General features: G+C 42.5%; 1 protein-coding gene across 1 annotated transcript; it reads left to right on the forward strand.

The window, feature by feature from the left end:
* The first annotated feature begins 41 nt into the window (after positions 1-41).
* Positions 42-18,719, forward strand: LOC137360557 (coordinator of PRMT5 and differentiation stimulator-like). Its single transcript, XM_068025986.1, has 4 exons — positions 42-392; positions 3,675-3,777; positions 11,360-11,626; positions 16,030-18,719. The coding sequence occupies exons 1-4, from the start codon at positions 336-338 to the stop codon at positions 16,194-16,196; spliced, it is 594 nt and encodes a 197-aa protein (XP_067882087.1). The 5' UTR covers positions 42-335; the 3' UTR covers positions 16,197-18,719.
* Positions 18,720-22,838: the final 4,119 nt, after the last annotated feature.

Consider the following 22,838-nt stretch of genomic DNA (forward strand, 5'->3'; position numbering starts at 1 on the left):
GAAGCTGTTGCTCATGCGCGTGGCTCGGGAGCGTATCCCCTTCCAACTGAGCAGGCGCGTGCTGGATTGCCGCGCAGTTCGGGTGGGGCGGATGGAGTGAGGCGGACCGGGGGATTCGCAATCGGCGTCTTCGCGCCTTCACTGCTTCTTCCCCCCCCATCTCCATTCGTAAGGTTCTTTTTTAAAGCAATGCGAAATAGCCGTGGTTATTTTTGGCTTGAATGGTGTGCCATGATGTAGGTTCGTTTTACGGGGCAGGGAGTGGTCAGACTGCCGCCATTGTTGGACTGGGTGTGTGGAGTTCTTGCTGATTAGTTCATGCCTTCGGTTTCATCATGGCCGGTGTGCTTAGTGATCTTGTATTACTGCCAGATGTGGATATTCTGAAAAAGGTAATGGGAACTTTGCACATATATTTTCGTCACAACCCACGTGTTGCGTTTAGTGACGCCGGCGTTGTGAATATGGCCACTAACCCCGCCCTCAACAACCTGCCCACTGTGCCCTCCCCTCCATGCCCTGTCCACTGCACCCACCTTGACCACAGCTCCTTGAGCACTGCACCCTGTCCACTGTGTGCCCTGACTGCCAACCCCTAACCACAGCACAACACCCTAAACATTAACCATAACACCTTAGCTCTGAATTGTACAGTGACATCTGTCAATGTTTTTACATCAGAGGGGAGTGGGGAGTGGGGTGTGGGGGTGGGGGGAGGTGGCATCACTGCAACATTAACTCAAATAATGATCACTCTCTTTAAAATGCCTTGCAAAAACTGTTTTCAAAACTAATGCTCTGATCCCAGTCAAAGAGCTGACTTGAAACTGCAGAATTTTCTGTATCCAGTGGAACTGTGGCTCAGCTAGCTTTGTGTCTTTCACCTGGCTGACATTTTTGAGCCTTCTCTGGATGTAGGTAAGGCTGCATTGTCCCGAAAAAGTGGTTCTGTTGGGGTTACTTGGTCTGCTGCAATCCTTGGGCTGTTGGTGCTTCAACAATGTTAGGTAAGAATACCTAACGTCCAGTATACTGACACAATGACAAAAGGATGGTGTGCAGCTTGGAGGTGTCTCCACTATGTTTTTCTTTTGTCCTTGTCGGTAGAAATTGCTGGGGAAGGAAGTGTTGTCAAAGTAAGCCTAGGAAATGGCCACATCGCATTCTGTAGGTAGTACATACAGAGGCACATACAGTGTGTGATGATGCAGGGGGTGGATATCAACTTCAGTGGCTAGCATGCTGATCAAGTGAACAGGTTTGTCCTAGATGCTATTGAGTTTCGAATGTTTCTACAACTTGTTTTGCATTCCTTCGTCACTGGGTCAAAATCCTGTAACTGCCTACTTAACAGTACTTTCACTACTTGGATTTCAGCAGCAGGCCCATCACCCCTTCTCAAGGGGCTATAAGGGATGGGCAGTAAATGCTAGGCTTGCATATGATGCAGTGAAGTTCTGAATAAAAAGAACATCCGGACAAGTGTGAGTATTCTTTCGCATCCCTGACTTGATCCGTGTGTTTTACCATGACCACAACTAAACAAATTAATATTTCAGGAGCAGCCTAAGTGCAAATGATGAGGAATCTTGACTCTACAATTTTTTCCTGTAATTTTACAGAAAACTTGTTCAATTTTCAACCTTTTTATTTACTGAAGTTATTGATGGGGGGAGTTTAACATGGTTCGCTTTTTCATTGTGATAAATTTATTCCATGTAAATTGTTTAGCCAGATAGTTTCAACAGTCACAAGCCTACAACGATCAATAAACAATGAGCTTTAAAAGAGTGATGAAATAACTTTTTACAGTGTATTGTGTCTTAGTTTAATTTTACCTTAAATGTTTGTATACGTGCCCCAGTTTTTATTATTAAGTAGTTCTGGAGAGGATTTGTGTTGGTGGTGGTCTGCCATTGAAGTTGTACAAAAGCATGTGGAAATGTTTGACTACCCTGTTTCATGCCCATTGTTATTGTGAAGCTTCTATCTTTTCAGTGCAATCTTAATGTATTGGTAATAACAATGAAATAAAGTTGCTGCTTTAGATTGGGATGGCCACACATGTTGTTTGTGACAGAGTTGAAAGAAGACCACTGATCCCAGCAGTGCTAACTTGAAAAATGGGACTTCAGGCTTTTTGTTTGCAACTAAATGTGAATGGTGTGAAAAGGTTCAGGTTGAACTTGATTTTAACAAGGTGGCAGGAAATAAAACAATACACCAAGTAAAAGTCTTTTCTCTTTTGCGCCTTATTTCTACACCAAGCTATCGAGGCTGCAGTTATGCTACACTAATATCAGAGACATGACTGGAGCACAAAGTGGACCCACCAAAGCCAGAATAAAAGCAAAATACTGCGAATGCTGGAAATCTGAAATATAAACAGAGTGCTGGAAATACTGAGCAGGTCTGGCAGCATCTGTGGAGAGAGAAACAGAGTTAATGTTTCTGGTCGGTGAACTTCTGATGAAAGATCACCGACCTGAAACGTTAACTCTGCTTTCTCTCCACAGATGCTGCCAGACCTGCTGAGCATTTCCAGCACACTGTTTTTATTCCACCAAAGCCAGAGTTATACTGCAGACTGTGACTTGTACTGTACACACCAAATAGCCTAGACACAAATAGCTTCACCCTCCAATGGCTTTTTAATGTGGAGAATGATTGCCATCAGTTGGGTTTTTTATGTTTCATATGAAAAAAACAAAGTGCCTAAGAGATTCAACTGAGCATTGTTTTAAAAAAAAACTTTTTTCAATCGAGACCAGAGGAGTACTTCATCCATTGCCAAGCTCAAGTGATACTTTCTGTAATATTGCCTGACTCTGCCCTCCCTCAGCTCATCATCTGCTGAAACGCTCATCTATGCTTGTGTTACCTCCAGACTTGCTTTTATTTTCCAATGCTATCTTGGCTGACCTACCTTCCATCCTCTAACATGAGCACATCCAAAACTTGGCTTATAACCTAACTCCCGCCAAGGCCCATTCACTCAACACCCCTTGCTCGTCCAATTTAAAATTCTCAACCTTGTATTTCCATGGCCTCCCTATCTTTGTAACCTCATCCAGCCCTACAACCTTCTTTCAATTCTGGTCTCCTACGCAACCCCAATTTTCTTTGTTTCCCCCCCCCCCAATTGAAGGCTGTGTCTTCAGCTGTCTATATTCTAAGCTCTGAAACTCCCTCCTTTAAGATGCTCCTTAATACCTACCTCTTTGACCAAGCTTTTGCTCACTTGTCCTATATATATATATATATCTCGTGGTTCAATGTCAGATTTCTGTAACTGCTCCTGTGAAGCATCTTGGGATATTTTACTGCGTTAAAGGTGCTATATAAATACAAGTTTTTGCTAATCCAAGACAGTCCCTTGAGCAAATGTCTCATTGCTTGACTTTACTGCATTCTGGAATCTTGATTTATACAGAATATTGCTTCAAGGTAAGAGTAGGGCTGATTTAAAATAGTATGAAGTAAACTTGAAGTGTACATTCTGTTTATTTCAGGATAATAAATGTGGATAATTTACAAAGTAAGATAATTGTGCCAAAGATACTCTAGATGCAGTTGGCTAGCAGACGAGGAATTAAAGAGTTGAGGTTAGATGGGCATATCTTATGCATTACTTGTTATGTTGATTTTTGATTCTTGCGTTTCCTGCTTTGTAGATTCCAGTCAAAGAGAATAAAGGATTAGTACAAGAACTTGAAGAGTTGCATGTAAAATCATTTTGCCAGAAAAATGGAAGACCTATATGGAGGCCTAAAGTAGGTACGCTGCATTTTCTTGTTGGTTCTGCATCTCTTCTGTCAGTTTCCACATGTACTGACTAAACTTGTCTTGTATGCAGGCACAGAAGTGTTTTTTCTCTTTGCAAAAGTTTTATTCCTTATTAAGGCACTCAATTCTGTTTTTAGAACTTTATTCAAGACTTTTTCTATCAGCAAGATTAGACAAAATCCAATCCCCCAGCCTGATAATTGTTAGATGTTTGGCAGGCATAAGAGGTGAAATCTGGACGTGACAGTGAAGGGTGAGTTGCGAAATGAACAGTTCCAGATGCGTATTCTCTGACCTGTTGCATATGTATAATAATACATGGTTTTTGTCTGTCTGCACTTTTCTGATTGGTTGGTGGGTTGATTTGGTACGTGGAGTGTGTGACACACATGCAACTGCCAACAGTTGGTGGCGGCAACATGAAGGTGGGGGGGGGGGGGGGGGGGGTGTTGGTGGAGAAAAAGAACAGCAGAAGGTAAAGGGAGTCCAATAAAGCCAACCTGGCTGGAGGGATTGAGGGGTGGAGGAAAGGGATGGCATGGGAAGGACAGTCGAGAGTGGGGTGCAGTTGCTGAAGAGAAAAAACAGTGGAAGGTAAGGGGAGCCCAAAATCAGTTACCCTGACTGGAGGGAGGGGGTGGTGAGAGTGGGCATGGGAGGGAGGGGGAAATGAGGGTGAGTGTGGGAGGAAGGGGAATAATGGCATGGGGGTGGGCCTGGAAGGAAGGGGTTGATGCAGTATGGGGGTAGGTGCTGATGGGGCAGAGGGCTGGGCCAATGGCGTGGGGTGTGTGGTGTGGGCCAACGGTGTCAGGGAGGCTGACGGCATTTGGGAGTTGGGTGGGTGGGGGGGGGTGGGGTGGTGGCTGATGGTGTATGGGGGGGCGTGGATTGATTCCGACCGCGTGGTGGTGGGGAGCGCTGATGCCTATGCGGGGCATCAGTGTGGGAGGATGTCATGGGAGGGAAAAGGGCCCGAAGATGTGGGAGGGAGGGGTGGGCCGATGGCGCGGGAGGACAGTAGGGGTGGGGGGGTGGTAACGATGGGGGTTGCAGCATGGGGTGGGTGTATGGCATGAGTGCGGAATTGGCATTGGTGGGGGGAAAGATTCCATGGGTGGGACCAGCCATCCATGGTTAACTAAAATAGTTAAAGATAGTATCAAACTTAAAAGAAAAAGCCTATAATTGTGTGAAGATGGGAGGCAGGTCAGAAGATTGGAAAGAATATAAAAAAACAGCAAAGAATGACTAAAAGATTGATAAGGAAGGTAAAATTAGAGTATGAGAGAAAGCTAGCTAGAAATATAAAGACAGATAGTAAGAGTTTATAGAGATATTTTAAAAAGAAGAGTTAAAGTGAGCGTTGGTCCTATAGAAAGTGAGTCTGGGAATTCATAATGGATAATAAGGAGATGGCCGATGAATTGAACAGATATTTTGCATCGGTCTTCGCTATTGAGGATACAAGTAACATCCCAGTATTAGTTGTAAGTCAGGAAATGGAAGGGAGGGAGGAACTCAAGAAAACTACAATGACCAGGGAAGTGGTAATGAAGAAATTGTTGGACCTGCGGGCTGACAAGTCCCCAGGTCTTGATTGGCTTCATCCTAGGATGTTAAAAGAAGTGGCTAGTGAGATATTTGATGTGTTCGTTCTAATTTTCCAAAATTCCCTAGATTCAGGGAAGGTTCCGTTAGATTGGAAAATAGCGAATGTTACTCCTTTATTCATAAAGGGGGGGGGGGGGGAGACAGAAATCAGGAAACTACAGACCAGTTAGCTTAACATCTGTCTTAGGGAAAATGTTAGAAACTATTATTAAAGACATTGTAGCAGGGCATTTAGAAAACTTCAAGGTAATCAGTCAGAGTCAACATGGTTTTGTGAAAGGGAAATCATGTTTAACCAATTTATTGGAGTTCTTTAAGGGACTTACATGTGCTGTGGATAAAGGGGAACCGGTGGATGTATTGTACTTAAATTTCCAGAAGGCATTTGATAAGGTGCCACATCAAAGGTTATTGCAGAAAATAAAAGCTCATGGTGAAGGAGGTAACATATTGGCATGGATAGAAGATTGGCTAGCTAACTGGAAACAGAGTAGGCAAAATAGGTAATTTTCTGGTTGGCAAGATGTAACGAGTGGTGTGCCACAGGGGTCTGTACTGGGGCCTCAACTTTTTACAATTTATATAAATGACTTGGATGAAGGACCGAAAGTATGGTTGCTAAATTTGCTGATGACACAAAGATAGGTAGGAAAGTAACTTGTGAAGAGTACATAAGGTTTCCCCCCACCTCCAAAAGACTTGCAGGTTGATAGGTAAATTGGCCATTGTAAATTGCCCCTAGTGTAGGCTAGTGGTAGGAGAATGGTGGGGATGTGGTAGAGAATATGGGATTAATGTAGGGTTAGTATAAATGGGTGGTTGTTGGTCGGCACAGACTCGGTGGGCTGAAGGGCCTGTTACAGTGCTGTATCTCTAAATAAAATAAATAAATAAAACAAAGGGGGCTACTAAGGGATATAGATAGGTTAAGTGGAGTGGGCAAAGACCTGGCAAATGGAGTATAATGTGGGAAAATGTGAAATTGTCCATTTTGGCAGGAAGAATAAAAAAGAAGCATATTATCTAAACGGTGAGAGATTGCAAAGCTTTCAGATGCAGAGGGATCTGGGTGTCCTAGTGCATAAATCACAAAAGGTAGGTATGCAGATACAGCACGTAATTAGGCAAGTGTCATGCTAGGCCCCCACCTGCCAAGAATGAGGCACATTAATTTTCTCATGTACGTTGATTTTAAACTGTTACTGGAGTGAGGGGAGGACTTGTTGAACAGATCGACCGTGGCCGGAAGGGATGTTTGCATGTTGGCAGACTGTGTTTGGAAGGATAAAGCAGCCATTGCCTGACATTCAACCCACAATGGACTTTTGATCACCAGACGTTGAAGGTGGGGGAGCTGGCATTTCAGGTTGACTGCTAAGATGGCTGAATACACAAACTGACATGGTCAAATCAGCTAGTCACAAGACTAACGTGCTGGGAAACCTGAGTTTTAAAAAAAATTTGTTTGGGCAGAAAGCTGTTTGCTGCTGGACTGAGAAGATCTCTTCTGCCTGCTCCCATCTTTGTCTCACAAGCGTCTGAATCCACTGAAGACACATGAACCGCAAGAGAGAAAAGTCTCCTGCAGCGAACAAGGTTTAAGAAGAATACTGGTCCCCAACAAAAAGCGAGATCTACCGACAATCAAGCACTCTACAAAAGTTGGGATGTTATGCTTCAGCTATACAGTGCATTGGTGAGACCACATCTGGAGTACTGTGCACAGTACTGGTCTCCTTATTTAAGGAAGGATGTAAATGCGTTGGAGGCAGTGCAGAGAAGATTTACTCGACTAATACCTGGAATCTTAGGAAAGATTGGACAGGCTAGGCTTGTATCTGCTGGAATTTAGAGTAAGAGGCAACTTGATTGAAACAGATAGGATCCTAAGGGATCTTGACAGGATGGATGTGGAAAGGATGTTTCTCCTTGTGGGAGAATCTAGAACTAGGTGTCGCCCATTTAAGACAAAGATGAGGAGAAATTTTTTCTCAGGGTCATGAGTCTTTGGAATTCTCTTCCTCAAAAGGCGTTGGAAGCAGAGTCTTTCAATATTTTTAGAGCAGAGGTAGATAGATTCTTGATGAGCAAGGAGGTGGAAGGTTATCGGGGCTAGGTGGAAATGTGGAGTAATCAGTTCAGCCATGAACTTATTGAATGGTGGAGCAGACTCTAGGGGCTGAATGGCCTACTCCAAATTTGTATGTTCGTATATATGGAAGGGATTGACTAGGGGATAGGGATGGGATGGGGATGCTATGAGAGGGATGAAAGGAGTGGGATGGGTATGGCATGGGAACGATGGAATGGGATGGGGATTTAAAGAAATATTGTGCAATAAAGATACTAATTTCACCACAAATGTTTTGCAGATCTCTGCTAGTATAAAATAATACAGGGGCAGACTTGCAACCTGCTGTGCTATTCATACTAGGTTAAATTAAATGTCACAATCACCTATAGCATGAATTACTGGAGGGGACAGATAAAAAAAACTTATTGTCTGTCTGTGACAGAGTGAGCTTGCTGTTTGGGGAGCTGTACTGAATTGTGGCTTCTGTGACACATACTGGGAGTGAAAAAAACTGGAAATTACTTCCCCATTGCTGAAAATCTTGGCTATCTCTTGCTTTCTCTTGCTCCCTTTCTCCCCTATTATAATTGTCAGACAGAATACAAGTCCATTAAGTGCTTTAAACAGCTTAAAGCTGGTTCTGGTTCTGTACTAGAAAAATAGCTTTTCAGTGCTTTCAAAGTTATGAGGAGGTTTGGATGACCTGAGAGATATTGCCACACTGCACCCAAAACTGCAACATCCCACAACAGTTCTAGACACTATCCCTTCAGTATGGAGGGAGAAGGAAATAGGGAGAGTTATGCTGATGGAATTAGATAAGGAAGGATGGGAAGAGGCTCAAATGGAGCATAAAGACTGACATGAATTGGTTTGGCTGAATGGCCTGTTTCTGAACTGTATATTCTGTAAAATACTCTTGGACCCTAATCCTCATTGGCTGTCTGATTTCTTCCCTCCCACTTCAACCCACCCCTTTCCCCCCCCCCAGAGTACATTCTCACTCTTGGACTGTATAGCCTCCAAATCAATGGTCCCCAGCAACTTCTCCCACTAATTGCACACCCCTTTCCCCAATGTTTCCAACTGCTGCTCAAAATATCCACCTACTTCTGCGGCTGCTCTAAAATACTGCTCCCTGATCCTTATGCTCTTTTCCACTACTTCCATACTCCTCGACCCCTCCTCTTAGTGCTCACAGATCTCTAATCCCAGTCCCCAATACCACCCACTCAACGGTTATACCCTAACATCACCCTCCTACTGCTGCCACATCCCCAAGTTACTAATGCCGGTGCTTCCACACACTGCCCCCATATTCTAGTAATCTCTCACTTCAAAACCACTCTGTCGCCATGGTAGCAGCCCAGCTTCCCTCTCTCGTTTAATTCAAGACACCTTAAGAATTCACTTGGGAGTAATGGAAACCTCTCTGAATACCTCCTCCAGCACTCTTTCATCCTTCTCATACCACTGTCCTTGCTGTTGGCCCAGGCCCATTCTGGACAATAGCTTCATGATCTCCAACCTCCTCAATACTGCTACATGCCACCTACCTAACAATTTGAAACACCTTGTTTTACTACCTTTCAAAAAAAAAGGGATCAGTGCATATTGTACTAATGACCTACATTTCAACAAAAATATGGGCGTAATTATAATTTGAACCTAAAAATACTGAACACTGCTGTGATACTGTAATAGATCAATTTGACATGCATGATAACTGTTGTCAGTAACCTGTATAATCCATCATGTGTGACAGAATAAAACAGCATATTGGATATACCGCGAGCAAAGCCATGAGAAATTCACCAGTATTTTAAAAATACACCTGGTGTGCATTTCTTGCCTGAAGTGTCGCACACAAAGTAGTACAAAAATGGGTAATTATCTTAGCTTGTACATAGTCTATCAGTAACTAAAAATACTGTGATCAACATCAAAGCCAGAATTATTAACCTCTGACCTTAGCAATCACCTTTTAAAAATGAAATCAGAGTACTGGTGCAGAGCTTGAAGAATAATTAAACTTTACATTCTTGGGAAAGGATGCAGTTTCATCTTAGCAATGGAAGAATGCATTGTGACAAAATATGATACTTCTGCCCTTCTAAAACAGCACATCTGCATTGCCACTCATCTCCTTGCTTCAATGCCACCTTTTATGGCTGTCCCTTCTCCCACCCATCTTAGAAGGAATAGCAAGGTGAATGACTTTGGGAGCATATATATTCACTGCGTGGTGGGGTAATTTTTTATTATTTCATGGGATGTAGGTGTTACTGGCAAGGTCAGCATTTGTTGCCCATCCCTAATTGCCCTTGACAACTGAGTGGCTTGCTAGGCCATTTCAGAGAGCAGTTAAGAGTCAACCACATTGCTGTGGGTCTGGAGTCGCTAGGCCGGACCATATAAGGACAGCAGATTTACTTTTCTAAAGGACATTAATGAACCACATGGGTTTTTACAACAATCGATGATCTTTCATGGCACCGTTACTGAGAGCAGCTTTCAATTCTAGATTTTTATGAATTGATTAAAATCAATTTAAAATCAGTACTAAGCCAGGAAAATGTACTCTTTGAAATGTCTTAAGGGGTGTTTCCTGCAGTATATTTTCGATAAGTACAGTAATTCAGTTTATTTTCAATAAAATGTGTAACAAAAAAAACTGATCAATGAAAACGAGGAATTGAGTTCTACTTTAAAAGGAAACAAATCTTTTTGGTTGCACACTCATGTCCAATCTCATCCTATCTCCCTCCAGATTAATAGGAACAATAGGCTCCGAACACAAGACTTAGGAGCAGGAGTAGGCCATTCGGCCCCTTGAACCTGCTGTGCTATTCGATAAGATTGTGACTGAAATGATTGCGGCCTCAACTCCACTTTCCTGTCTGTCCCCCACAACCCTTGACTCCCTTGTAAATCAAAAATTTATCTAACAGCCTTGAATTTATTCAATGGCCCAGCCTCCACTGCTGTCTGGGGAAGTGAATTCCACAGACTAATGACCTTCTGAAAGAAAGAATTCTTCTCATCTCATTAAATGGGAGACCCCTAATTTTTTAAACTGTGTCCCCTACTTCTAGACTCCCTTAAAAGGGAAACGTCCTCTCAGCATCCACCTTTTCAAGCCCCCTCTGGATCTTGTATCTCAGTGCTGCATCTGTTGCAGCGAATGTGCTACCTGTTGCATAGATGGAAAATAACAAACGGTAATGCCAACACTGTTCCCAGTCGTATTTTGAGTCAAATTATGTCTGAAGTCACAGGAATGATTAAACATTTTTCCTTCACGCTGAGCCTTCAAATTTCTTTAAAGTGTCTGATTTTTCATGTCCGAGTAGTTTTATTACTTAATCCATTTGGTTTCCACCAGCTGTTGTAATAAACGCAGACAGTTCCCTTCTTCCTTCCTTTTCTTGTCAACCTGGTGGCTCTGGACTTCAGCCACTCGATATAATTCAAAAAAAGACTTTATTCTGATATTGCTTGCACCATTTGATAAACTTGTTTGTAATTAATTATGGTTATCAGTCTGTATTTTGACTAGTGGTAGGATTGGATTTGTGATATCCCTTATTGCTTTGCTGAATGAGATTAGCAATTTAATGTCAACTGCTGCTGAACTTTGGGAGGTTTGTCTTAAGTCCATGCCCATATCAAACTGGTTTGAAAGGGCCCAGACATACTTAAGATCATTACAATGGCGAGTGCCATTCCATCCCTCCAGGCTGGATTTGAATGCAAGTCCAAGAGGTGAAAGATCACTGTTGTAACTCATTACGCCACTATCATTAAAAAATATTATTTGTCATAATCCTGTTAATCTGCATATAATTTATTTTTAAATGTGCAATATTTTCATTATTTTGATAGCACAGACAACGAAGGAACAGAATTCTACTGTTGATTCATATTTGCAGCATTTGGAACTGCAGAGCAACTGCATCTCCTCCAGAGTAGAGGATGAAACTGAGCTTGAGGATGAAGATGGAGCTGATTGCCACTATTATTCAGATAGTGACCTGAGTGACTGTGATGTTTCTCTGCTCCCAGAGGCCACCCAAGCACCTGGAATGGGTGTTGAGCTATTTTCTGAGAAAGAGGACTGGGATAAAGAGCTCAATGAATCTTGCCCCTACGGTAATGTATTTGTGAAGGGTTTAGAGATTGGCTGTTTTTTCATAACCTTTTGTAGTTCTTGAAAATCATTTGCACGTTGTGCACTGCATTTATTTGCCTGTGCTCCTTCTTACATGTGTGTTGGTAATTTTTGGCAGTTTTGCGTGGAAATCTGATTTCAAAAACTGTTCCAGCACTGTGCTCCTCATGAGCCAGTTTTGTTATGTTGGAGACAGCACAAGGCCGGAATTTTACATTGGGCAGGAGAACCGGCCGAAAAGTCTAGGGTGAGCCTCCGCTGGGCCCGGGGAGCCACGCCGGGATTTTTCACTCCCAGGCCCTTAATTGGCCTTGGGGCAGGACTTCCACCTCCTTGAAGCAGGAAATTCTGTCTAATGGAGCTGTCAGCCAATCAGCCTGCCGGTAGCTGAGTCCCAGCAGCGCCATGGTGGCCACTGCTGGGACTACACCCAGCCATCGGAAGCAAGAGGAAGGACAGCCCTGGAACCAAGGTAAATGTCCTCGGCAAGGCCCCCCAAAAATTGGCTGGGCCCCAGTGAGGCAAGGGGGTGTCGGTTAGGGGGTGGGGGAGTGTTGGGCGGTTGGGGCTTCGGGTTTGGCTTTCGATGGGACATAGGGTGCCCGATCAGGTGTCGTCCCCCCCCCCCCCCCCCCAAAAAGAAGGCCGCTAGGTTTTACCTGGCTGTGTTTTTGAGGCCTTTGCCGTTTGGCCGCTGTGGATAAAATATCAGAGGCAGCGGGAGGCGGTTCTTAAGTGGCAGTTAATTGGCCACTTAAGGGTCTCGTTTGGCTCAGGGCGGGCGGGCAGTTTCTCGCTGCTGCTGCCCCACATAAAATTGCAGCAGGGGAGGGACAGCGTCAGGAACGGCTCCCTGCTTTCTACTCAATTTGATGGCCCCCCTCTCCTCCAGCAGCCCACTCGTTGAGGAGCTGTAAAATTCCGGCCAAAATGACAAATATATAAAAGTGTGTGCTTTTTTAAAAGTAAAAGCTCAACTCATATTTCAGAGAATGTACAAGTTCAGAGATTATGGAGGTGAGGTTGATCTTGGACAGTAGGGAATTGGCATTCAGTTTCACACTCTGCCTGATTATTGAGATGGTCAAATTCACCCCCATGTTTCACCTGATTACCCATTGTTAGTTTAGAGGTGGGGATGAGGGATATTCAATTAACTTGTTTTGCCTTTTCTTGTCAACCATTGCTGTTCTGTCAAATTGATCTACTTAGCCTCGTTTATTTCTAATAATTTTTGACAAATGTGGATGTGTCTCTGCCAAAACATTCTGAAAATTTATTCCCTCCTTTCTGTGCAATACATGTAGTTGCCAGGCTTAACAATTTCAACAGTTCAAGTTAAGAATTTGCATAACTGGTACATATGTCTTGAACAACCTCAGGTTAGATAAACTTTTAAATAATATAATGAAAATCTCATTTACGTGTAAAGCATAGGATGAAATGCTTGTGATTTACCAAAATGAATGAGTAACATTGGGCTTTTGTGGACCTGAAAGATCCAGACTATCTCAATTTGGAAATCATTGAGTTTCATTGTGTATCTCTAATGCTACATTTGTTAAACATACATTTGAAATTAACTTTTTGTTAGACTTAAAAAAAAAACTTATGATTGGCCAGATCAGCAGTATTTTGGTGCAGTTCAGCTCTGGTTAGTGAAACATCTGCACTTAGCTTGTAAAGGTAAGTACTGTGTAGGATGTTCCCAAGAATGCAGCTGATTCTGCCACAGTTTCAAGAAAGCTCCAAATTTGTGATGGACTCTCAGGGGGGGAAAGAGCAAAGGAGGCTAGGAGGTAGACTGACTGTAAGTGGGTAGACTCTTCAAGAATAGAAACTGCATGAAAGGCTAGTTAGAGTTGGAAAAAAGTCTACATGTTTCTCTCTGCATGTTTAGAATGAAACTACTTGTAATTATTGGGCTCCATGTGGTTTAAATTAGTGCCAGGAGAAAGCTAACCTGACACATTTCAGGAAGGATGTCAAGGTGCAGAGGAGATTTATTAGAATGGTACCAGGGATGCAGGACTTATGTGGAGATGCTAGAGAAATTTGGGTGGTTATTAGAGTAGAAAAGGTTAAGGGGAAATTTAATAGAGGTGTTTAAAATCATGAAGGGTTTTGACAGAGTAGATAAGGAGAAGCTGTGTCTAATGGCAGGAGTATCAGTAGCCATAGGACACATTAAAGGAAATTACTAAAAGAATCAGGTGACATGACTGATAAAAAAAAACTATGCAGTGAGATGTGATATTCTTGAAAGCACTGCCTGCAAGTGGTAGAAGCGGATTTAACAGTAACTTCCAAAAGGAAGTTGGATAAATACTTGAAGGGGAAAAATTTGCAGAGCTATGGGGAAAAAATAGGTGAGTAGGACTAATTGAACAGGCACGATGGCCTCCTGTGTTGTATCATTATGATTCTATGGCCATAAAGTTCAGTAATGATACAAAATGGATGGTGAGGTCAAAAAAAACCCACTGATTACAAACATCAGAACTTCATGATGGGCAGGGGAGGATAGAATGTACTTCACTTAAAGAATATAAAAAGGCAAAGTGCGAATTCTTTTAATGTTTAGCGGCAAAGGGTTAATTCGGTACAGAATTCTTCCTGATTCTTTGAGTAACTGTGTACTGTTGTCATGATCTTACTAAGCCCTGGCTAGGGAGATGCAATTTCCTAGAAACTATGGGCAGTTTAAGGGTCTAGGCCATTCACAAAATATTGTATACAGTCCTGCATATTTGAAAGGAATGGGACAAATCCAAGAGTGCAACACATCTCTCAAAGAAGCTACATGGAAATTAAGGACTGGAAGAGAGATTCTGTGGTCCATCTGGTCAGTCCCGATGTCCAGTTATGTCTCTGGCTGCTGCTGATCTAGTTTCCCTTGACTTTGTCTGCAGTATGTGCCTCCCCATACAGTCTTTGTGCATTCACCATCTGCTGCATACAACAGTTGAATCAAAACTTCACCTTTCCTCTTCTGAATTTAGATCCATTGCCTTTTGCAGAGCTTGGTTGTGAGGCACATTAAGGTTCAACTTAACTTATTAGTGAAGCTGTGCTTCATTTCTCTTGTAAAATATTCACAGGTTCAGTAACCTTTGGTTTTATGCTGTTGCATTTTCTTCCTGCTTTTTTAAGATGGCCGCATTTCCTTGAAATTATATTTGCATGCTTTCTTACTGGCTGATATGGCCAAAACCCCTGAGGAGTAGGGCAGTCAATTCCTCGAGCCTGTTCTGCCATTTAATTGGATCATGGCTGATCGACATCTTAACTCCATTTAGGCACCTTGGTTCCATATCCCTTAATGCCATTGACTAACAAAATCTATCAACCTTAGTTTTTGAAATTTCAATTGATCTAGCCTCAGCTGTTTTTTGGGGTGATTTTTGGGGGACACTCTGCTGTTCGCCTCCTGGTAATTGAAGTTTATGCTTCATTATCCTTATTCTCTGTTGCTTACCTCCTAACCAGTTCCCAGCTGTGCCAATAGGTTTCCTCTAATTCCATGTGCTTTCACTTTTGCTAATAGTCTGTTGTGTGGAATCTTATTGAATGCTTTCTGGAAATTCATATAAATAACATCTATAGATACATCTTTATTAACAGGGAAATAATCTTTCAAAATTGAAACTAGATTAGCTAGACATGGCTTGGCCATTACACATTCATGCTGACTCTGATCATTTCATATTTGTCCAAGTGCTCAGTCACTTTGAGCCCAATGGCCTAGTAACTTCCCCATAACAGAGGTTAGACTAATAGGTCTACAATTTCCTGGTTTCTCTCTCCTACCATCCTTATATAATGGAGCGACATGGGCAATTTTTCCACCAAGGGAGCAATTCTGAATATTCTGAAGGGTATATGATGCAAATAATGTGGGAAGAAAGGGAAACTAAAGCAGTAGAGACAAAAGCAAATTATGCCAATCTTGGATCAATCTTGGATTCATTAATTTTGTTTGTGGGACCTTGTGTAAATTAGTTGCTACATTTGCCTAATAGTGATACCGGTTGTAAAACACTTCGGGGCTACCTGAGGATGTGCTTAGGGTGCTATACAAATGCAAGGTCCAAAAGGGTATTGAAAAAATACATAGTTAAAAAAATATCTTGTATTTACTTTCCAATTGCGTTCTGTGATTTCAGAAATGTTCAGTAAAATTTCCACTTGAGAAAGGTTCTTTCACCTGCCAGCATCAGACTCCCATAGATGAAGGAAAAGCAGGAACATTTAGGAGGATTATTGCCTTCAGTGCTGACACTTTATCTTGATTCATGTTAAGACACTCCTGTTAGATTCTTAACCTATAAATCGGAACCAAAAATACTTCTCTTTTAACTGCTTGTGTTGTGTTTTCTTCCAGATGAAGATGACCTAGAAATAAGTGTTAGACGTGGTTGTTGCGAAGTGCAGCTTGTTTGGCAGGATGGTGAGAACTACAACCCAAGCCATGATCATGCTCCCTCATTAAGAGCAAATATAGTAGAAATTCCCATTGTGCAGGGACAGTTTGATGATGCTGATGAATAAGATTTGGATATCTCATCCTGTTAGGAAAAGAAAGGTAGACAGGTCTTTATAATTTGAAGTTGTGTTTTCCTTTTACCTTTTCAAAATGGCAATGTTCTATAAATGGAGGCTGTCCTTTTGTGCTGCTGTTCATCTCACAATTTTGTTCAGCTTATCAGGATTATACCAATGAAATTCAGCATTTTCATTGGCACAATTTCTTCCTGAAATTCTTTCTCCTGTGGAAGATCTTTCAGCATTTAAACAGTCATAATGGAGAAATAAGCGACATGATGTTTTGCTTAATAGGCATGTACAATTAGTGAATAGGAATGTGATGGGTATGTTTTTTCATTTGCCAAGGTTTTTAAAGGCATTCTATTTGATGTCTATTTTATTTTTAAATAATGTATTTTGAATCCCTATGTGCAGTTTTATTTTTAAATAATGTATTTTGAATCCCTATATGCAGTTGCTTTATTTGGAATTTTAGCCATCAGTGCTTTTTCATGCTATAGAAACAGATTAAGCTGCCATTAAAACTGAGGAGAGGGAGGGGAGATATCGCATAACCACTGTTGTTTTAATTTAATGGAACAATGTTAGCTTTGTGTTCATTTGTGGATCATGGACAGTATTTTGTTCTTTTGACACATTAGAAAAATGTTCCACCTTCATTTTCTTAATCATTATTTTTATGCTGTCTTATCCATTCAAGCTTTGGGATAAATTTAGAAAAGTATTTTTGAAGAAGCATAGAAATAATCAGTGTTGAATTGGTTTCTTGAGGGTTCTTTGTTTATCCAGTAATTGGATGAGCTGGACAATCCAGTAAATTAATTGGTTTGCTTGCTGCTCTGCTGAGCTAACTGATCTAAGCCAGGACAAAAGTTGGAGTTCTACAACGGCCTTGGCATCTGGGGCTATGGACGTAAAGATTCGCTAGTGATCCTGGTCTTGACCAGTAACCCATGTTGGACGTGATTGTGGTCCAGATTAGGCTTGATTCTGATGCTCCTTTTGCAGTCAGATATGTCAGTGCTCACTCTTCAGGCTCACTGAAGAATGATTGCCTTGGCAATGAACTGAAAGATGCCCATGGACCTTACCTAAGCATGGAATAAAGGCATCCAGAAGAACATTGGTGAGAGAATAAAGAAAAAAACATGAAGTTAGTCAATTCATGATGTCAGTTGGTTTAGCCCAGTTTGACCATTGCTTCAAATCGAACATACACGCAATGCAACCAGTCTGGCAATTCACCTGAGCTATTTTCGGTATCCGGACCTGGCAGGTACACTTCATATTCACTCTGCTCCTCACCAGTATTTCTTGCTGACTTACCCTGTCTAAATGTACCTAGTACAACAAAATTTGTTTTGGAGAGTAGAACCAACTCTGAACTATTTTCCACTACTAACCATCTTCCATTTTCTAAATTCAAGAAATTAAGGGACTTCATGTCCAAGACTGAGACTATCTATATCAGTGCCTTTGTTCCCAACATCCTGTTCCCTTAACTGCTTTCTCCTTCCTTCTCTCTTCTGAAGAACCTAACAGCCCCTCCCTTTACTCTGTACTTTTTCTCCATTCTCCTTCCATCCATCTCTCCAAACCCATCTAGTCCATAAAGCCCAGCATCCGCTTCCTCGCCCACCCCATGACTTCCCTCCAAGCTCCCACTTACTCTTGCTTAGCCACCATGCTTGCCAAATTATTGTCCTTCCCTTCCTTCAAAAATAATTCTGCTTCACATTCAACATTCTGATCACTGTGATCATATCTCCTTCAACTTCCATCCAACTTTCCTACTGTACTTAGAATCTGTTGTTTTGCCCTTCCTGGTTTTCATGTTACTGTTTGAGAGTACTAACCGCTGCAGTAAGATGGATCAGGACTTCTGATGAGAAATGTTCCCCCAACCCATTGAGGTGGGGACACCTATCCTCTGCTGGGGAGCAGTGCTGAAACTGTGATGGGAAACGACAGTAGCTGCCCTGAAGCCTGCCACAACAGGAACAAGCAAGAAGTTTCTCAGAGATTTATCTCTAGGATCTATGTTGGCTAATGTTCTGATGCTCCTTCGCTGCTGGCACCTTTTCTTTCATTCCCCCCACAGGTCTCTGAACACTGGGGGCTTGGGCCTAAAAGTCAGCCCCTACATACAACATTCTATACCTTGAATGCCAAGAAATATGGCAGAGGACATATTTCCCTCATTTATCTCCAGATTACAGACAGTCGGGCAACAGGACAAAGGCCTGGGAGGAGGGGATGTGACGTGGTCTCCCTAAGCAAGATTTTAGTCTCTTCCCCTCCAGATCTGCTGAGAAATCCAGGCCACATATTCTTGCAAATTTTGATCATTACAATCATTACAACACAGGAAGAGGCCATTTGGCTCATCATGTCTGTGCCAGTTCTTTGAAAAAGCTATCCAAATAGTCCCACTTGCCTGCTTTTTTTCCCCACTGCACATTTTTCCTTTTTAAAGTATCAGTGCATAAAATAAAGAATCAAAGAAGGGGGATGTGGGGGAGGAGAGAGAGGGGAGAAAAAGCCAGGTTTAAGTTGACTCAGAAAAATAAAACATTTTATAAGAAAAGTTTGTTTATGAAATTTTATTTCAACATTTCTCATTTACTGTTGCAAATATCCCCAATAAAGTTACTAAATCTCCCAATTGCTTCCTCGGTTTGGCATAACATTTTGCTGACTGGTATATTTCCAATTTTAGGACATTCGTTTGGGATTTGGAACATTCCAGTTCTAATTAAATAATCAGCTGTCTCATGTAGCCAGTATAATTCAGGAATGTTATTCATCCTCATTTTCTACTGGGAGGTGCAGCAGCTTCAAAGCTCATCAACTAAATTGAACATTATTTTAAATCTTAAAAAATGACATGTTCATACCTTTTAGACCCATGTACATTAGCTAACGAGTTAACAATGTATTTTTGTCAGGATCAGTAACTCAAACAGCTTGCATTTGTGTTGCTGCTTTGTTGTCTTCTGGATGAAACACTGAACTGAGGCCACATCTGCCCCCTCAGTTGGGCATAAAAGATTCCATGGCACTATTCAAAGAAAGCAGAAGTGTTCTTCTGGTGTCCTGGTCAATATTTATTCCCCAACCAACATAAAAGATTATGCTTCCCTAGGTTGCAACAGTAACTACACTTCAGAAGTGCTTCATTGGCTATAAGGTGTTCTCGGATGTCCTGAGGTTGTAAAAGGAACTAATATAAATGCAAGTCCTTTCCTTTAGAAGACGTCCAAAGTGTTGCTCTGAGGAGAAATGGATGTTAACCAGCAGCAGAAGAGTTGGACGAGATGACTGAAAGCATAACCAAATAAATGGATTTGAGCAGCTTTATAATGATGGAGAAATAACAAAGTATAGAGTTTTAGGGATGGGATACCAAAGATGGTTGCTACTATTAGGTTGGAGTGGCATGGGGGAGAGGGGAGACTCACAGGATGCAATATTGAGGACTAAAAGACACAAACTGAGTCAGATAACTGGAGGAGGATCCAGTGATAGGGTGGAGTAAGATGATGGATTGGTAACGGAGAATGCCAGCTTTGAATATGATATCTTGGAAGAAAGGAGTTCGATGAGTAAATGGTGTTTGGGAGAGCAGGACTAGGATAAATTTTGTTTGGTGAAGTTTTGGACGGTTGGGTAGGTTGGAGATTGGTGTTGAAGTAACAAAGATGTGAATGAGCATTCACCAGAATTGTGGTGTGATAAAGGTAGATAATATTGCAGAGGTAGAAGCAAACTATTTTTAAGGAACATCATTCAAACCATAGTGTCAGCTTCCACATGTGCACTGATGCCCACTTCTTTACCTCCCTGCCAGCTCTCTATCCTTCCAATGCCTCTGCTATTAAAGTTGCTTGTCCAACGTCCAGTCTTGGCTGAGCTGTAACTACGTCCAGCTTAACAGTAGGAAGACTAAAGCCACTGTCTCCACCTTATCAACATCATAAAGTCCATGCCCTCGACACTGTCTCCATCCTCCTTCCTGGCCATTGTCTCTGTCTCAATCAGACTGTTTGCAACCCTGGTGTCTTGCTTGTCCCCTCTCTATCACAAAGAATGCATACTTACATCTATATTATGCTGCCTCAGCCCATCCCATTCTTGCTGTCCAGAATCCATAAAAAATAAACATGAGCTCCTCCAAAACTTGCCCATCTCCAATCTTGCACCATGCCTTTGCTGAGTTACTACAACCTGTTTTGCTGACCTACAATGACCCTCCAACAAGTCATCTATAATGGTCTCATCCTTAAATACTGCTCACTCCTCTGTATATTTGTAATCTGTTCCAGCCTTGCAACATGCCCCAAATTTTCTGTCCTCCAATTTCATTTCTTGCACATTTCACCCTCCCTCACCCCACCGTTGGCTACCACCCCTTCAGCTGCCTTCCCATCCTAAACCCTTTCACATTTCTACCTTCCTCTCCTTTACAAATCCTTCTTAAAGATCACCTCTTTGAACGAGCTCACTCACAGATTACCATGCGTGCAGTACAACAGTGACTGCACTTAAAGTATTTAATTGGCTGTGAAACACTGGGAGGTCTTGAGGTGGTGAAAGACACTATATAAATCTTTCCTTTTCTTCCTGACTCATTATTTTATTTGAATATATATTTGGAGACACGACCATACTGATATTTTCTGTAATTAATATGCAGGATGCCAAACATAAGATGCAGGATTTTCCCACGGGCTTCTGAACCCCACCTTCAGGCTTAAATATGGGTCAGAAGCCGGCACTGTGTGGGAAATGGTCGCTCATTATGATTTTTCTCGGAGTGGCCAATTAGTGACCAGAGAGTGGGCTCACCGTCCATTTAAGGATGGCAGGTGGGCTATGGAAGCTGGAGGGCCAATTAAAGACAGTAGTAGGTCAGTGAGGGAGAGGGCGCTTCAAAATAGAGGCACCCTCTCTCGAACTTATTTTAAATTTAAATTAAATGACTTTTGTAGCCACTGTGGGGGAGCCACTGCAGCACCCAATCAGGCAGAGAGGGCCTCTATGTCTGCCTAGAGAGCTGGCAGCTGGGAGGTCACCTCCAGGCAGGGAAACTGGCCCCGTCACCTGCAGGAATCTGGAGGTCGACTGGAAAATCTCCGCGGCCTCCTTTATTTGACCTTAAGTGGCATTTCATGAGCTTGATCAGCTACCTGCTGTGTGTGGGCTCTAAATCCTGCCACCGGGGTCAGTAGGAATTGAATGTAATGGCAGGTGAGTTAAAGGACCATGGGAGTATGTGCAAGACATTGGACAGATATGAATCTTCGAGTACTAAGAGAGCAAGGAGAGAGATTGAGAATGTTCTTTCCACCCAGTTGTCGGAGCATAGAATGCTTTGCGGTAAGGAATGATGAAGCAGAGGGCACTATATCTTTTAAGAGAAAATGGGATAACTGAAGCAGAACGGAAAGCATGAGGCAGTGTCATTAGTATTTGATTCTAGTAAAGAGCATACCTGGTGTAAGTAGTCCCAGCTTATGGTCTGTTGGACGCAGAGGAAGCTGATTGTCCTTCACGGCCACATAGAGCGTACTATGCTGTTGTTGGGTATTTGTTGTAGCGTAGAGCCTGACTTAAATTCCTCTCTCCTGGCACTGTTGAGTTTGTGCAATAAGCACCTGAGCCAGGAGGATGCTAGATTTTATTCATGGTCTGCGCTGAGTTAGCTGACTGTAGCTGGCATGGTGGTAAGAACAGTGCCTGGGTTAAGGAGAAAACATGTCAGGGTTTATGCCTTCATTGTGATCCACTGACCCTGCTAAAATTATGAATGCTCTGTTAGGATAAAATATTTATTGGCTATATTGTTAGCAAAAGCCTGACTATCCTCATAGCTAATGCTCACACTTGGTTGCTGGCCACTTGTGAGATGCTAGCAGGAGACTACTACTAATAGAACTCCCCTCCCTGAAAGGAGTTGATACTTTTAAGAGATGGTGGAAGAGGAGCAAAAGTAGCAAAAACAAATGGTCTGGATCGTTTTTTCCAGTGGCGGAATAGGACATCTGGCTCACCCCTCTTACCCATTTTGCTGGCCAGAATGGGCACCCACCAAGATTCCAGCTAGCTGCCAAGCGAGGCCCTTCCAGGGCACAAGATGCAATGATGCAATAGGGACAACTTCAGAACTATGAGACATTGAGGGAGCTTAAAGTAGCAGAAGAGAAGTCGAAGAAGGAAGGAGATACAGTTTTGTATGTCTTGGCACACAGAGACTGAGGCCTACAAAGGAAGGGAAAGCTGTTTAGAGGGAAAGTAGGCCTCTACTAGGCCCTCTGCCTGCCCTTTGGAGCTATTGCCACTGCTGCACCCAGGGATTGGCGAGGGGAAAAGTGGTCAGGAACTCGAGCATTTCAGGCAGGAAGGTTGACACCACTGGTCCCGGAAAGGTGGGAAATCAGGTTTGTTTCTCACTGCCCCATTTTCCTGTTGTTTCCATTGCTAGTGGAGGAAAATCCAGCCCACAACATGCTTCGAGTAAAATAAATTATAGAAGAATTGAGACTTCCCAAACAGAGAAACAAGGAACTGAATTTTATAGAGGTGGCAGGGGCCCCCACGCTGGGCCAGAAAGGTGGGGGACCCACGGCCGCATTTTAAAGCGCT

The sequence above is a fragment of the Heterodontus francisci genome, chromosome 1 (genome assembly GCF_036365525.1).
Source record: "Heterodontus francisci isolate sHetFra1 chromosome 1, sHetFra1.hap1, whole genome shotgun sequence".
Lineage (NCBI taxonomy): Eukaryota > Metazoa > Chordata > Chondrichthyes > Heterodontiformes > Heterodontidae > Heterodontus > Heterodontus francisci.